Source organism: Pholcus phalangioides, unplaced genomic scaffold (assembly GCF_987345545.1).
Source record: "Pholcus phalangioides strain wild (caught in Gottingen) unplaced genomic scaffold, Ppha-v1.0 ptg000040l_1, whole genome shotgun sequence".
In the NCBI taxonomy this organism is placed as follows: domain Eukaryota; kingdom Metazoa; phylum Arthropoda; class Arachnida; order Araneae; family Pholcidae; genus Pholcus; species Pholcus phalangioides.
In genome coordinates, this window is record NW_028301626.1 from 4,098,544 (window position 1) to 4,115,758 (window position 17,215).

Genomic DNA, 17,215 nt, shown 5'->3' on the forward strand with positions numbered 1-17,215 from the left:
GTTACGCCACCAACGAGGGGAAACGGGAATCGCAGCATAATTCATAAAAATTCTGTTGAGGCTGGTTATGTGAGGGAAGACGCGATTACAATTTTGACCCTCGTGATTCGTATTTTTGATATAGATACAGTATATTGAAATTATGGCAAGCGCCATCTATTGCTGAATTAATTAAAAACTTTTGAAATACAATAATAAAACTTTTAAATCAAAATACCGTAATTTTTTATATATATTTGTCAAAAAAATATTATAAATAAAAACTGCAGAGTGTCAGTTAAAGTTAGTTAAAGGTAATTGTGATTAAAATTTGATCAGTTTTACGATTTCGATCGGAATAGCATCATTTTTACTTCGTTCGAGGTGTATTGCTAGCAGCACGCACCGCAACTTCCTAGAGGCATACTTCCTATTACTAAAGAGTATCCAAGTAACAAGTGGAATTCAGATGAGTCGTTCATATTGTGTAAAATGTTGTTTAGTTATCAAAATAAGAAAAATTTAACTTTTTATACGAGCATCTGTCCTAAAAAATCCAATTAGAAAGCTGCCCTGGCTCTCCTCAGCCCAACAACTTTCCCGTTTCTAAGCGCAATATTCGCTGAGATATTTGGATTCGAAAATCGCTGAAAATGATATAGAAAAAAAACGGGCATAAATTAACAGAAAAGCTCATTATTCTGTTTTTTCCCACCTTTTTTCAGCGATTTTTTTTTTAAAATTCAAATATCTCAGCGAATATTGTACTTAGAAGTATGGATTTTTTTTTTTTTTTTTTACCTCAGGAGACACGGGGCAACAACTTTCTTATTGGGATTTCAGGACCGTGTTGGGTGACCGTATAGAAAGTTAATTTTGCTATTTTAATGATTGTACAACCCCTCGCAATATGAATGACGTATTCTAAAATCTACACGTTATTTGAACCACTTTTTCCTAACTGGAAGCATGCCTGTAGGATCTACGGTTCGCCAGTAATTTCCGCCAAGGTGAGCTAGCTATGCACCCTGTATGGCGTAAGGTGGGGGTGTCCTCTGTCTTTGGTGAAGCTAGTTGGTGGCTAGAACTCGGCTAGGCTAGCAAAAAAAAAAAAGAAAGAAATGGAGATCACTGTAGTGATGATAAAATAAATATTGGCCTGGTTTAGTTGGCGAATCAGCAAAAGGCCGTCCCCGTTATTCAAACGACGTCCCCTGATGCGTTTGAAGAAATCGCGTGTTTGCAGATCGTCCATCTTGTCCGCTATCACGACACATTAAATGCATATAATTCATCAACATATCCTCGAGCGTTTTTTTTTCTTTCCTTTTTTGCACCATACTGAATATTCCGGTTATTATTTTTCCGTACGAGTCGCGATTAATGTGCCATCTATTTGGGTCGTCTTCCGATTCTTAAATCTCTACGAGAGAGAGAGAGAGAGAGACCGAGAGTATGTTTTGTGTGAAAATGACCAGCTCACATTGGCATGTCGTCCATAATAAATGTTATAAATGCACGGAATGTATCAACATTTTTTTTTTAACGTCGGTCCTTCACTCGTGATTTCATTTAAAACTGAATTAGACTTTGGAAAGAGGCTCGTGTTTGGAGATCATACATGCTCAACGCATGACCCGCGGGCCAAGTGCGGCCCTCGGAGTTCTCTGATGTGGCCCGTGTTGGATAACCAAACCGCTCAAGTAGCTTACAAAAAGATTATCATATCACTTAAGTGGCTCGCGGCACATTTACAGATTATTTCATTGACTCGCGGTACATTTGCAGACGCATTTATCACTTAAGCGATCACAAGCACATCTCCAAATCACTTGAGTGACCTGCGGCAGAAACCCAGCTCACTGAAGTGGGGCATGGTACAGTTGCTTATTATTTAAGCGGCTGGCGGCACATATACGAATCACTCGTATGACCCGTGGCACTCTACGAGATCATTTGAATGGCTAGCAGCACACTTACAGATCACCGAAACGGCCTTCGACACATTTACAGTTTACTCAAGAGGCCCGCTGCATTTCTTTAGATCACCTTAGTGGTTCTTGACTCATTTCCATATCACTGAAGCGACCCCCCTGCACCACGTCACTTCAGAGATGATGTGAATTCTAATTCGTGAAAATTGTGTTTCCTGGAGATTCCGTGTCACATACTCCCACGAATCAGAATTCACAACGTCTCTGACGTGACGTGATTATCACGTGACGTCAGTGTAGTGTGTTTCACCTTTAGTCGCATGTGGAAAAGACGCATGTTCATGTCATGTGAGTGTTTTATGGTAAAATTTATGTAAACATTTTCTTTCTTTCTAGCTACGAATGATGCGTTTGTACTCATACAAATGGGCAAAGAGAAGTTCCAAACCTCCGTGAAAGAGAAATGCATGGATCCCGAATGGTACGAGGAATGCGACTTGTAAGTATATTGACATTACAAGCAGACGCCATTTTTATATACAATGTGTCCCGTAAATAAGTAGTTTAAAAATTTATAAAAATTAAAAGGAATTGGTATATTTAATGCGGTTTAAGCGAAAAGGTTATTCTCACCAGGGGGGGGGGGGAGATTTTTTCGGTACAGGAAAAAATTAGTCCAAATTTTCGTCGATAGAGAACGCTGAACTAAAGCAAATCGCGCAATTCCTCAACAGAATCTTTCTTCAATCTGTACCGAGTCCGAAGCGTTCGTAAAGTTTCAGCTGGAGATTCGTGGCTGAGGTAAAAGGACTTTCCCAAAGTGTCCATCAATGCCAACATGACGATGAAAACTTTATGTAAGTGACAATGGTAGGACAATTCAAAACTGAGCTGAAAATCGTGCACTCTGCATTTTATAGGACTCTAATTTGCATATTTCTAGTGACTTGATTTCGTGCAGCGAAATCTATCGGCAAAAATTTTAACTGCATTTTTTTCCCCGTACCAAAAAAAAAAAGAATTTTCTGACAATTTTGGGTGGCATCCCCTGCCAGGGAAAAATATTAAGGCTGTCCAGTTGAAACATCACTATTCACCTGTATATGTGTTATACCACTGACCCCTCTGCATTAGAGCATAATATTCTGGACTAGTGCAAAGAATATAGCCACCTTTAGAAATAACCTTTAACAAGTTACCCACATGACATTGAAATCCAAGCATTCGACATTTTCATTTTGAAATATGGGAGACAGATGGCAGTATAACATGAAACGAGCATTACTCCGACAACGTAAATACGTTAGAGTCACGCGTATACACATACACAACACGGTCCTGTATGCAATAAATTCGTCAGAAATTCCTTGGAGAAATGTTCATGAGGTGCATGCACCGTTAAGTAGTGGTAATGTTTCGTTTTACTCGAGGTTGCTTGTGTGATATTTTGAGGATAAAATTGTATCGGGACTAAGGCATATGGCCGTAGTTCTCAAATAGAAGCTTGATGGCGCCATCGAAGTGCATTGAGAGTGGGTAGGAAGGTCGCGAGAAATTTAAATTTTCAAAAGGGATCCTCCAAGCCCACGTCTTCCCTTCAAAAGTTTCGGGAATTCCCGTACCATCTCAGCGGAACACCGTTTGAATATAAATAAAGTCGGATCCACACCCGCCGACAGACCGGTTTTGAGCTGTGTAGTCACAGCTCAAAACCGCGGGGACTATTTTAATGGTCGATTTCGCATAGTCATCGCTCCAAAACCGGTTTTGCGCAGCTCAGAATTGCGTAGCGCGGCGGGGTTGAGGGCCCAGTTTAGAAAAATACAACTCTATCTTGTGGGAGATCATCTACGTGACGCATATCGTACAATTTGGCTTTGAAGAAAATAATCAGTATAACAACATTTCTAACGAATGGTGTGTAGCGTCCCCTATCAATAAATGATGTGAATATATTTATGACTTATGTGAAGACTTAGAACTACTAGACTACTACTAAGACTTATATTTGAAGTAGACTGTGGGTTTCTTAACCCCCGGGGAGAGATTTCAGGGGGTCCGTAAGCTTTGGATGAGTAAACAAATAATTTATTGCAAGATATACAGAAAACTGGATGTTGTGAAGATATTTATTATTTGAGATGTTGATTTTTTTTTAAGGAAGGAAAAACTCACCTCCGCCTCTACTGGGAGTCGAACCCGGGTCCCTCGATTGCCGGACGAGTGCTCTCACCACTAAGCTACAGAGCAGACAGGGATAGACTAACTTCGCTAGAGCGTATATATGCCGAACGGAACCGTGCAATGAACAGTGACGATCAGCTAATAGCTCGTGGACGACAAGCCATCAGATGGCAATATATATATGGCATGATGTCGCTCTCAACTTGATGCGATAAACAGAAAACTGGATGTTGTGATATATACGCTCTAGCGAAGGAAGATCGCTATCACTCTGTAGCTTAGTGTTGAAAGCACTCGTCCGGCAATCGAGGGACCCGAATTCGACTCCCAGTAGAGGCAGAGATGAGTTTTTCCTTCTTTAAAAAAAATCAACATCTCAAATAATAAATATCTTCACAACATCCAGTTTTCTGTATATCTTGCAATAAATTATTTGTTTACTCATCCAAAGCTTACGGACCCCCTGAAATCTCTCCCAGGGGTTAAGAAACCCACAGTCTACTTCAAATATAAGTCTTAGTAGTAGTCTAGTAGTTCTAAGTCTTCCATCTAAGCATATATATATCTTTCTCATCATCTGCGTCTTTTTCCCGGGAACCCCCCCCCCCTCCCTCACTAAGTCAACTCATGTTGTATTGATTGCTTCTACCGCCCCTTTGTTCCATGCAATCGCCACCCCCAGTGGTGATATCGCCCATGTAAGGAAGCATTGGTCGAGATACGATTTTCACGATAGAAGATCTATATCTGTGCCGTGTTAGTCATCGGTCAATGCGCTATTTGAAAACCCTTGTGCAGTGTTACTGCGCTACTGCCAACTGCTTTACGTTGGGGTGCACCAGGCTATGATTGGCTAGTGGTCTATCGACTGACGTTATGGCACCTTTTATTTTGTTTTATTATTATTGTTTCAATTTTAAAAAGAAGGATTCTCAACACATGAAGTCTTGGTCATCCTTCACGACTGTGTATGTAATAGGGCTGAAGTTCAACTACTACTACTATTGGACCATACAGCTGTCGCAGCCCGTCAATAGAATGTTTGTCGCCCGTGTATTGATCACCCGTGAAACGCGCATGCTATTCTGATGACAAATTCGTGGTTATCGGATAATCGACCATTAAACCATAGTGTTGATTTTTCATGTTTTAGGACTTAACTGCGGTAGGCCTTTCTTCCCCAGTAGACTGTAAGCTAGTCAAAGTCCCTCCTGATGACGTTTCTTCAAAAGAATTCACGTTATGCTCGTCTAGAGGCCGTTAGTTTGAGCATACGTCGGAATCGCCACCAAGTGGGTGCTCTTCTAACGCTCTGCATAAATGGTACTTGTGTGTAACTCGAAAAAAAGACTTCCCTCCCGCTCCTGTGGCGTGATAGGTAGAGGCGGCGACATGAAGTAATCGTCGTGAAGAGGGTTGCTGGACGTCCCGTATTCACGGATCTCAAGAACGTACCCAGGAGAGAGTGAGTGCGTTTGTAGAGGGCGGGGGGGGAACCTCAACCCTCTTACAAAGTTTATTGGGGAGAGAGATCAAGAATCTCCTAAGCTGCCAAGTCCTATTCGGCTACTAGGCCACTGCAGCTTATTATCGATCTTGATATAGCGTTAGTTTCGGTGCATTAATATCGAATAGATTAGTTTTATGTAGGGGATGGCCAGATTTCTAACGAGACGAAATCGGGACATCTCAATTATTTCCTAAAGATGCCCGTTTACGACTTTAGCAATACGACCAAATGAAATTATATCATGTTTTCCCGGGCTACTTTTTACCTTGAGAATATGGCGACGTCTCAAAATGATTTTCGATGTGATTGATCTTTCAGAAGTCTGGTGAGGAGAGACTCGGAGGTTTCTCTGACCGTCTTCCACCGTAACCTCTTCGGCATGGACGAGTTCCTGGGTCAAACCTCCGTCCCGTTGAGCAAGCTCCAGTCCTACGACAGACCCGTCAATAAGTAAGCCCTTAATATCATTACATACCATATACGGGTGATGGATACTTTCACATAATGAAGTTACATCTCATGCTTATTTTCTTGTGTATATGTACAGGTGGTATCCGCTGAAGAGCAAAACGGGCCGCACGGACGACAAATACAGGGGCGAGATAGAAGTGTCGGTGGCGTTCGTGGTCCGCAGCTGCGACACCCAAAGCCTCAACGACTTCTCCATGACGAAGAACAAGCACAGGAACTCGCTGAAGAACATCGCGGCTAGTGTCAGTAAGGGCCTATTATTTTTAATGTTGACTATTACTTAAATTTGGGCACAAGTGCCCCCAAGCACACCCCCCTTCAGACTCTTCAAGTCTAGCGAATGAGGCCCCCCTACCCGTGGAAAAGTACCTGTCATTTTAACGCTGTGGTAATGATGCACCGTATTTTGCAGGTCATAAGATCCAAAAGATACCGGGTCGCACGTTCTCATTTCGATCTGAAAACTTCGATCCTCGGGCCCGACTCGCTAAGATTAGGATGAAGAGGTCCCACCTGTCGTCTCAGAGCGAGAGCAGCTGCGACGCCGACTCCTACGAAGGGGCCTACGACGAAGACAGCAGCATTAATGACTCGGAGCTCAGCCTTGACAAGAGTTCCCACCTGCCTTTCAAACCAGCCAAAAAGTTCAACTCGATCTATGTGAGTATACAGTATACATGCAGTTCAGTTATACATACCCCTTCCCCCCCCCCCACACACACACACACGCACGCACGTACAGGAGGGGGAGGGGGGGGCTCTCGAATGGGGGTGAATCAGTGGAGCTCTCCAGGTACGTGTAAAAAGTTTTCTTATCCACATCAATGTTCATGCTATCGATCTGCACCAAATCTAAATGAAATGCTTCATTTGGCGATTTTATAGAAAATCGAATTCTCCAAAAAAAATGTCCATGGCTTGCCGAATCGGAAAGTTGCTGCATGGTTGCTGCATGTGTACGATGACCATACGTACCGTTTTTGATCCGGATATAGCGGTTTTCGTTTTATTTTCTCGGCGTGATTTCTGTTTGATTATAGTACTAACTATACTCGATTAAACTTTGGCTGTAATTATCGTTCTCGCAAGGGACAGAGTGTGGGGGGGGGGGCATGTTTGGTGTTGGTGGCTATAATTATCAACTATTTGCTACAATTAGCTGGCTCGTTTCTTGTCTCGATGTCAGTCCCACACAAATACCTGACACTTTTTCCTAAGCTATTTGTGATTCCCACAAATTTCGCTTGGCTACAAATTTGAATGGCCAAATCGCTATGGAAATTATAAAGCCCCGGTGATGTGCCGGGATGGCTAAATATCCCATAGATAATATTGGTATTAATGTGTCTCGCGACACATTGATACCAATCATACATTTTTTTGCATCCAATGTGAACAAATGTATGATTGTCCTAATCGAAAAGATATCATTCCTTTTGTATTTGCATCTGGTCATACTATGAATACCGTTACCACTTGAGGAATAAATTACAGACCTATTTACCGAGATAATTTACTGTATTTTGACAGGATTTGGACAAAACATACCATACATACTAGAGTGCGGGTATGGCTGCATGATTCTCATAAACACCTCATATTATGGTATTAACCCAGTGTTACTTGACCTCCTTTTTTTGTCCATGGCCAAAAAAAATGTGGACCTTTTCATCGCATAGCTTTATCATCTCAGTCTTATCCGGGGGGTGGGGGGGAGGCATCAACCCCTCACCCAGGAATAAAATCTCTATTATTAGATTAATTTTTTCACAAATTTATAGCGAACGAAATTGAATTTTTTTCAAAAACAAGGTCTGTTTTTGGGGCTCCTCTTGGTTAGACTTCAGTGAGCATACCTCTTGTTGGGGGGGGGGGGGTTCTATGCTCTCTCAACATCATGGAGCCCCAGGGTCAAGTGATGTTCTGAGTTCCCGTACTTATAGCATGCAGTAACAGCTTACAGATTTGCGTTCTTACTTAAAAATCATAGTACTAGTAATCATATTAATTACTCGGGGGGGGGGGAATCATAGTAGTACCAGAACTCACACCCTCGGCCATGCATCAGTTAATTTAGTTTGATAATTTGATCAAACGTTTTTAGACTAAGCTTGCCCCCCCCCCCTCCCCCCCGAGAACGACTGCAGAAAAAATCACTACCGTGTGAGTCCTATTTTTGGCGCTCTTCGACCGGGTGTTTTTTTTTTTTTTTGGTGCCACACGGGTCACTCTGCCGAAGCCCCACCCCCACTCCCACAAATGTCACTTTTACGGTTTGCCAGATTTTGTAACAGTATTTGTGGTAGTAAGACCGAGTACAATATATATATATATATATACGTTACGGTAAATAGGATAAATCGGTTATTATACATACTTACCAATTGTCTTGGTTTGTTGGATAAAATATCACTCTTACCATCGAATATGCATAATACTCACAAGCGTCGTTGGTAAACTTGATAAATACTTGAAATCTATCCCCTACTAATGCCCTAATGTAATATATTAATTTCGTAATTATGAAAAAAATTCCAAATGAGTCTAGTGTGTGTGATGAATAAGTCGTACTCCCCCCCCCCCCCCATGGATATAATGATGACAAATTTTACGATCGTACACCGATATAATGATGCAATACATGTACGAATTATCATGTACAGTATATCGTATAGTACGATTTATCATGTTTAGCAACGACGCGACTCTTGGGTACTATGGATAATTGCCGGTAAAAGTGATAATTTTTTTAGTATTTATTAAATTTAGGTGAAAGTGATTAATTTAGAGAAATGTAACAAATTTATCAACGACGCTTACGTACTATGCATAATAACCGGTAAAAGCGATAAATTCAGGGAAATTTCTCGAATTTAACAAAATGCTTGTTAAGTATGTATAATAACCGCATTTATCACATTTACCGTAACATATACATAAAAGAGCCCTGCGTATGTACATTCAATGTGAAATCAAAGTCGTATTCATTTATACCAGTCGAGTACCCTGTCGCTGCCCCAGTCTGCCATGATAACGTCGTCGATCAAAGAAGACGTCAGCCTGGAAGACAATAACGTCAGGGTCCAGGAAAAGGAGGAGAAGGACGTCCCAAACAAGGACAACAAACACATGATCGACAATAATGGTCGTTGTCCACCCGAAGACGACGACTACGACGTAACCAGCGAAACGCCGGTACGTACAACAACGTTGCGCTCAATGCGCAACTTCTTAAACTGGTGGTGGTGGTGTTGGTGGCGGAAAGGCACGCTTTTGTAATAAAATGATGGCGGTGGTGACGGATGCTAATTTCGCACGTTGCGCTCTAGAGCACGCTATAGCACTCGTGTTCAGTGGCGTATCTTAATGTGTGTGTAATGGTCTTCTCTCTCTCCCCTATTCTGTAGAGCATGAAGAGGTTCACCAAGAAGTTCAGTATCTCAGATCCGAAACCAGCTGGACATGGAGAGTGGACCAGCAGGATATCGTCGCGCATGAAAGGTAATTTATTTCAATAACTATCTCATGCCGGCGCAAGTCAACTATTTTTTTTTAATTGAGATCATCGCATAGAGCTTCTGGGCTCAGAGGCGCATTTATGGTATTGCCGCGTGCGGGCTACACGAATTTTGCCGCCCTTCTCCCATTCTAGTCTAATTATATTGACTACTTTTCCTCGAATTCGCCACCCTGTGCTATAACCCAGTTGGCCTACCCCTCCCCCCCACTCCTGAAAGTATACCGTCTCTGAAAGTTACGCTTTCAGTCATTCACATGCTTGCTCACTCTCTGTAGATCACGTGACTTTTTTGCTCACTCACGTGTTTGCACATGCTCTAGGCCAGTGTTTCTCAACCGCCGGGCCGCGGCCCAGTACCGGGCCGTGAGTGATTCGCAGTTTCATTTTTCTCATTAATTTCTCGTTAGTTGTGTGTATGACCTGGCCTTTCATTTACGTAAAAAGATATTTACCGGGCCGCGGGCTTCCAAAGGTTGAGAACCACTGCTCTAGGTAACTCACTGACCTGATGCCTCGCTCTGTAGGTCACTCGTTTAGTCATTCACATGTTTGCTCACGCTCTGTCACCCTTTTGCTCTCTCAAGTTCTTGCAAACTTACTAAGTCACTCCCCTTAGTTTGCTTCTTGCTGTCTGGGCAGTGGCGAATTTATTGAGGACTTAAAAATTTTCGCCGCCCTTTTCCCATTCTTGTAATTTTCTTAAAAACTCATTTCTCAAATTTGCCGCTCCTCTGAACTTGCCACCGTGGGTTATATCCCGCTAAGCACCACTATAAATACGCCACTGCCTGATCTATGCGCTTCATAACCATCTCAACAGACTCAAAACAGTTTTGTCTCGAGAGAATGAGACAGCTTTTTTCCTCAGCTCAATACATGAAGGAAATAGACCTTTAATGAATATTATGCCGAGGTGAAATTCCAAAAGAAAAGGCATCTTGTCTCCACCAGGAATCGAACCCGGTCCTCTTTCGAACCGGGCGAGTGCGCTGCCATCAATGGAGACATGACACTGCCTCAGGCGCGAATCTAGGATGATGTGTGTTAGGAGGGGGGATTTATTGTTTAGGTTCATTGAACATTCCCGTATTTTTACGGGACAAATAAATTTCCCCTCTCATTTTTGGCTTTTTTGATGGGTGATTGCCCCCCTCCCCCCGGATCTACGCACGAGGCAAGACAGATATCTTCAGTAGCGAATAAAGCATAGGCAGATATTTTCAACTACGAATAGAGCCGAGGCAGACACCATCAGCTACAAATAAAACCGAGGCGATATCGAAAGCTACAAATGAAGCGGAGGTGGATATCTTCGAAATTGAAGGACTGGCAGACTTCTGCTGGGAATGAGGTAGAGGAGGCAGACCCCATCAGCTGCGAGTAAAGCTGAGGCAAATATCTTCAGCTCCCCATGGAGCTGAGGCAGACATATTCAGCTATCAATGGAAGCAGATACAATTATTTTCGTTGAATCATCCCGTATTTTACGGGACAGATAGATTTCTCCCTCATTTTTTGGCTTTTGGAAGGGGCGAGGAACCCCCAGTGCCCCCTCCCCTCTGGGGGATCCGCACATGCTCTGCTTTCATTATTTCACGTACCGTGGCATGAAAGGGTCATTTCCCGTCTTAACGGAGGCTACTAACACCCCCGCCCCGGTACTTCAGCGTCTCACGCCACAGTGCGTGAAAAAATCAAGTCAGTGGTCGTGTTTCCAGTGGTGTATGTGGTAGCGCACTTGCCCTGTGTGCATGAGGACTTGGGTTCGATTCCCGGTGGAGACTAGATGACTTTTCTTACCGAATTGATCTCGGCATGATATCTGTAAGAGGTCTATTTCCTTGAGTTTTGTTTCGATTTTCTCTAGAACGGTATGATGATGATGATGTTTCCGATACCATTCTGGAACCGATCAAGTTCAACCAAGAAAAAGCTCATGGTTACTTATATATTCAGTAGGGAAATAAACTGGTACGCGCATCAAAGACTTGTATGCGTTATCGGTCACGTGACAGCAGTAAAACGGAAATTGACTAAGCATCGTGGTCTTAAATTCTGCCAGTGTCAAAGACACCAAGAGCCTCGTTAACTTGACAGGAGGGGGTCTGGGCAACAGAGGATATTTGGGGGAAATCTGGGCAACAACAAATTCTATAACTCCATGGGGCCTTAGCCAGAAATATCTTTTGGAAGGGAAGGGAGCAACTGGTATTTCCGGGAGACCAAAGTGATTGTGACCAGACTGATAGTTTATCATGACCAAAGTGATAGAAAGATAATGAACTTGGCGATGACCGATCTCTAGAGTCTACATCAGTGGTTCTCAACCTTTTTTTGTCCATGGCCCCCTTTCAACCATTTCTCATTCCTATGGCTCCCCCTCTTAGATGAGAATCTAATAATATTGCAAACTAGACTTCACATTATTGCCAAGTTTTTCGATTAGCTTTTCACAATTTTCATGTACGCCCAGGGCTGTCTTAACATTATCATACGCCCACATACAAAGCGATTTCTCTGAGAGAGGCACTACCTTGCTAAAAATTCCTACCTACCTATTTGCATATTTACTCTTGAAAATCGGAACCAGATCTAATTGTCACTTGACACCCCTGTGCCAGAAGTGCCCAGATGGGCCCATGCAGCAAACCAAGTTCTACAGAATAAGGACATGATTTTTGTGGGTCATTAGTGGATCAACTGTGTAGTTTGATCTATAGAAGTAAATGAAATGCTACCAGGTGTAAATTACAAACTTGAGAATGTACCTAAAAAGACAAAATACCCAATATATATAATGGTGAATCGTCAGAAATAAGATACCTACTGGCAGGGTCGCAACTGGATACTTGGTTAGCCGAGGCAACTACTCATTTAGGCACCCCCCCCCCCCGTAATGCTGAAGGATAGGTTGAATGGTTGAATTTGCGCCCCCTTTTGTAATGCGCCTGGGGCACCAGACTCGCCTGCTCTCCCCCCCCCCCCTCACTAGTTGCGGCCCTGCCTATTGGTAATATTATGGCCATTATAAGATTCAATGGTTTCTCCTTGGAGTGTTGGTACAGCTTTTATCCATCAATCGTTCGTCGTAGTGGTATGGTTCTAATTTTAAAAATTCTCAAAATATGACGAAAAATCACCCTGTACTGCTTTTGAGGATGAAAATACAGTGTACACAAAATGATAAATGTAAATTTTTATACGATCCCTTCCCTTCCCCCGTCCTCTAACTTCCAATTAGACAGTTGTTGCTCTTTCTCTTCTGAGCCTAACAAACAAATCACATGTTTTCAACTGCATTATTCCCTGAGATATTTAAATTCAAAATCGGAGACAGGTCCGGGCTCAGAAGAATTTCGCTGCCCAATGCAAAAAAAAATTTTGCGTCTCCCTCTAAAAAACATTTTATGTAGTTGTTTCCGACTTACAAACTTTTCGAGTTGCGAACATAAATCTTGAATTGGAAATTTTTTTTCACAAAGAACGAATTCTTATGCTAATTTTTTTTATTACTTCAGGAACGCGTTGATACTCTGGATCGTAATCAAACACGATCCATTGAGAGGGACATAACATATAAATTAGTTTTACGAAATTCATGGATTATTAATAATAATTAGCGCGTGGTCCACTTGCTGACACTTCATCGTGTCATTCGAATCATATTGAAAAGTCATAAAATTTTGTTATACTTTTAAAGCGCTTCATCATCTCCTTATCAAATATAAGTTGCAATTCGATAACTTTGATCATTTTTCGAATTTTTTTATTGCTATTTTTGTGTAATTAATGTAAATTAATAGAAGTAAAAGGAATCAATTACTGGAATTCCATGACTTCCACAAGAGTAGGGCTGACAGGCAGGATCGTCGTAATAGCGTCATGGGCCCCCGAGCCAAGGGATTTTTTGGAGGCCCTACCTGGAAAATTCTCGAAAAATTCAACGACGTCTCGTTTTTCTGAGGCACCTGTTCTCTTGATGACCTTCGGGCACGGACCGGGGTGGGGAAGCATGCGTTAAGACGGCACTGCCTACGGTTCGTTTTCAGTTTTGAATCTGGGAACCCTATCTGAAGACCACATAATCCGTGTTTTCACTTATTTGTTCGATCATCCACTTATTGTCCGTGTGTTTTTGTTGAAAGAAATAATTATTTTTTCTACATAAAATCGATTGTTGCAAATGTACGAATTTTGTTACCGAAATTTTCGTCGCATAAAAAAATTTCATGCCAAAAAATGACAAAGAACTCTCTCTATCTCTCATCATCTCATGAGTTGCCTGAAATTTCGAGATTAAATGGCAGCACCAACAGTATATAAATCAAGCCTCTGGAGAGATTAGGACGTCAGCGGTCCCGCCTTGGCAGTGCTGAGAACCGTGTCCCCCCAATATCTTTCGTCGGAACATCACGTATAGGAGTTTAAAACAATGAATGAAAAAATAATTTCAGCATGGACGAGATAATTCCAAAATTAATGAAAGTTATAATTTCAGCATTAAAGAAAGACAATGTCAGCATTAATGGAAGAAAATATTCCAGAATTAATGTAAGAGATAATTACAGCATTGATAAAAGTGATAATTCCAAAATTAGTGAAAGCAATAATAATAAAATTAATGAAAGATAATTCCAGAATGAAGGAAAGATAATTCCAGAATGAAGGAAAGAGATAATTCCAAAATTAATGAAAAAGAGATAATTCCAAAATTAATAAAAGAAATAATTTCAGCATTAATGAAAGAAACAAATCCAGAATTGATGAAAGCAATTATTTCAGAAGTAATAAAAGAAATAATAATTAATAAAGGAAATAATTCCAGAATTAATGAAAGAATATTCAAAAAATAATGAAAGAAATGATTCCGGTATTAAATTAAAATAATTTAATCTTTTTTCACCTTTAGAAGAGTTCTTCCCTCTATCCTTTTTTTAAATCTTTAAAACCCAATATTTAGAGGCCGAACTGTGCATTGCTATGGAAAAATCGCCAGGCGGGAAGTTTGTTTTGACCGAGTCACGTGATTTCCTTGCATTTGATGTCGCTGCAGTCGCGGTGGCTGGATGCTCCCTCCAGTAATAAGTCCGACCAGTAATGTCGTCTGCTTCTCTCCAGGTTACTTGTTTTGGACGTCTCCTTGTGTCCTGAAAAAATTACTGAACTGCCAGTTCGAACTTCCAGTTCTGTTTGTGAGCTTAGCTTGTAGGGAACCGACTTCTTGTCTGTCGTCTGCTCATTAAGAGGCTCTTTGTTTTGGACGTCTCCTTATGCTCAAATAAACTAACCGAACTTATAGTTTAAATTTCCAGTTCAGTTCACGAGCTTTGTTTATAAGGAGCTGGTCGGAATAAAGAATATAGTTTTTTTTCACTTTGAACTTCATCATCACCACATGAGTCACTTTTAAATTTGACATTAGATGGCAGCACATTACTATAAAGTGCAGTGTGGAAAAATTCACTTTTTACGATCTTACCTGTCGTTTGCTTGTATGGAAAACCTTTGTTTTGGATGTCTCTTTGGGTCTTGAAAAAATTACTGAACTGGAAGTTTGATCTTTCAGGTCAGTTCATAAGGAGCAAAGCTGAATGAAGAATTTAGTTTATTATACCTGAGCTTCGTCATCACCACATAAGGCACTTCTCATTTTGAAAGTAGGTAGCAGCACCAACAATATTTTTAAAAATGAATGTCTTAAAGTATTCTAGAGTATTAAATTAATTTTAATTCCCTTTTAAAATTGTTAGTGCCATTGTGAATTCGCGCAAAAAAAAAAAAAAACTGCTATTGGCAGACGGCGTAACATTTCGAGTCACCCGGTATATACGGATTTTGTCATTGCGTAACGCAGTGACAAAACTGTTCATGTGAACATAATAATGGTTCATTATCAGGATTTCAAGCCCATCGGAAAATATAAATAAGGGGCCATTCAAGTATTACGTAATAAGATTTTCAGCCATTTTTGACTTCCCCCTTGTCAGCAAAAGTCAACAAAACACTGACTGAAACACGATTCACCGTTATATATATTGGGTATTTTGTCTTTTTAGGTACATTCTCAAGTTTGTAATTTACACCTGGTAGCATTTCTTTTACTTCTATGGATCAAACTACACAGTTGATCTACTAATGACCCACAAAAATCATGTCCTTATTCCGTAGAACTTTGTTTATTGCAAGGGCCCCATCTGTGCACTTCTGGCACCGGGGTGTCAAGTGACAATTAGATCTGGTTCCGATTTTCAAGAGTAAATATGCAAATAGGTAGGTAGGAATTTTTAGCAAGGTAGTGCCTCTCTCAGAGAAATCGCTTTGTATGTGGGCGTATGATAATGTTAAGACAGCCCTGGGCGTACATGAAAATTGTGAAAAGCTAATCGAAAAACTTGGCAATAATGTGAAGTCTAGTTTGCAATATTATTAGATTCTCATCTAAGAGTGGGAGCCATAGGAATGAGAAATGGTTGAAAGGGGGCCATGGACAAAAAAAGGTTGAGAACCACTGATGTAGACTCTAGAGATCGGTCATCGCCAAGTTTATTATCTTTCTATCACTTTGGTCATGATAGCCCCTCCCGGAAATACCAGTTGCCCCCTTCCCTTCCGAAATATATTTCTGGCTAAGGCCAATTTTTGATGTAAAAGCAGTCCTTTTTATAATGATTATGTCATTTTCCTTTTATAAATTTAAGAAGGAAACAGAAGAAAGAAAGGGTGGGGAGAAAAAAAAGAAAAATAGCCAAGGGGGCTCGCGGTTGTGCGTAAATGCCTTGAAATTCCACTTGTGCACACGGGGATTCGGGCCTCACTCTCAGTTTTATGACAAAATTTCACATTTATGAGACGTTTGACTACGGTTACGATTAACCTCTCTATATATAGCTCTTTCAATATTAAAATATTTCATTTATACGAAGCACAATTTCAATTATTTGGCATTTTCATTTTGACTCGAACTCCAAATCTTTGGCATTTAGACATCATTTCCAACTATCAAATCCACGAGGTTTTTGCAGATTGTGAAAAATGCGTCGCTGAATTGGTTTTGCATGCGTATTATCAACACTAAAAACCACAAATTTTAGGTTGAAAGATACAAAGATACGCATTGAGCCGGTTGTGGACATTTCAAAATGAAGACTTGCGTGAGAATTTATTGCACTTTTCTGAGAAATCAGCAGACGCAGTGAGTCTCAAATAAACGGATTTAAATTGCTTTAAATGTGGTCATACGCCATTTTAGAATTTTTTTTTTCTAATGCCCACAACATTGTTTTTACAGGATAGGAAAATTGCATTGAAATTATTTGGGATGTTGCAGGCCAGTAGGCTTAAGTAGTAGGGGAGTTAATAGGAAGCATTAGCACAGTATAGATTAAAAAAACTTTAAAGATGTGGTGTCAATCTTAGTCCTACCAAGTCCCAATACATTATCTGCTTGGATTGCATATAGAAACCAATCAGCAAACCAAATGACGTTAAGATCGTCTTAAATATGTTTGAAATCACCTCTTTCCTGTTAAATTGAAATGAATGGCATATGAACACTTGCGATTTTGAAACAACCGTAATTTTATGCAATGACAGTTTCTTAAGTTATACAGCAATTTA

The 17,215-nt window shown here is 40.8% G+C and overlaps 1 protein-coding gene across 4 annotated transcripts in view; it reads left to right on the forward strand.

Annotated features, from left to right (window-relative positions):
• Rip11 (Rab11 interacting protein) overlaps positions 1–17,215 on the forward strand; it is a 49,309-nt gene that overhangs the window by 18,476 nt on the left and 13,618 nt on the right. For 2 of the 4 annotated variants that reach the window (XM_089254167.1, XM_089254166.1), the window contains exons 3-8: positions 2,310–2,412; positions 5,926–6,057; positions 6,155–6,324; positions 6,491–6,738; positions 9,076–9,273; positions 9,486–9,579. In XM_089254167.1, coding sequence (XP_089110293.1) covers positions 2,310–2,412; positions 5,926–6,057; positions 6,155–6,324; positions 6,491–6,738; positions 9,076–9,273; positions 9,486–9,579 — 945 coding nt within the window. The remainder of the gene's footprint in view (positions 1–2,309; positions 2,413–5,925; positions 6,058–6,154; positions 6,325–6,490; positions 6,739–9,075; positions 9,274–9,485; positions 9,580–17,215) is intronic. The other 2 variants (XM_089254169.1, XM_089254168.1) reach the window with 1 other exon arrangement.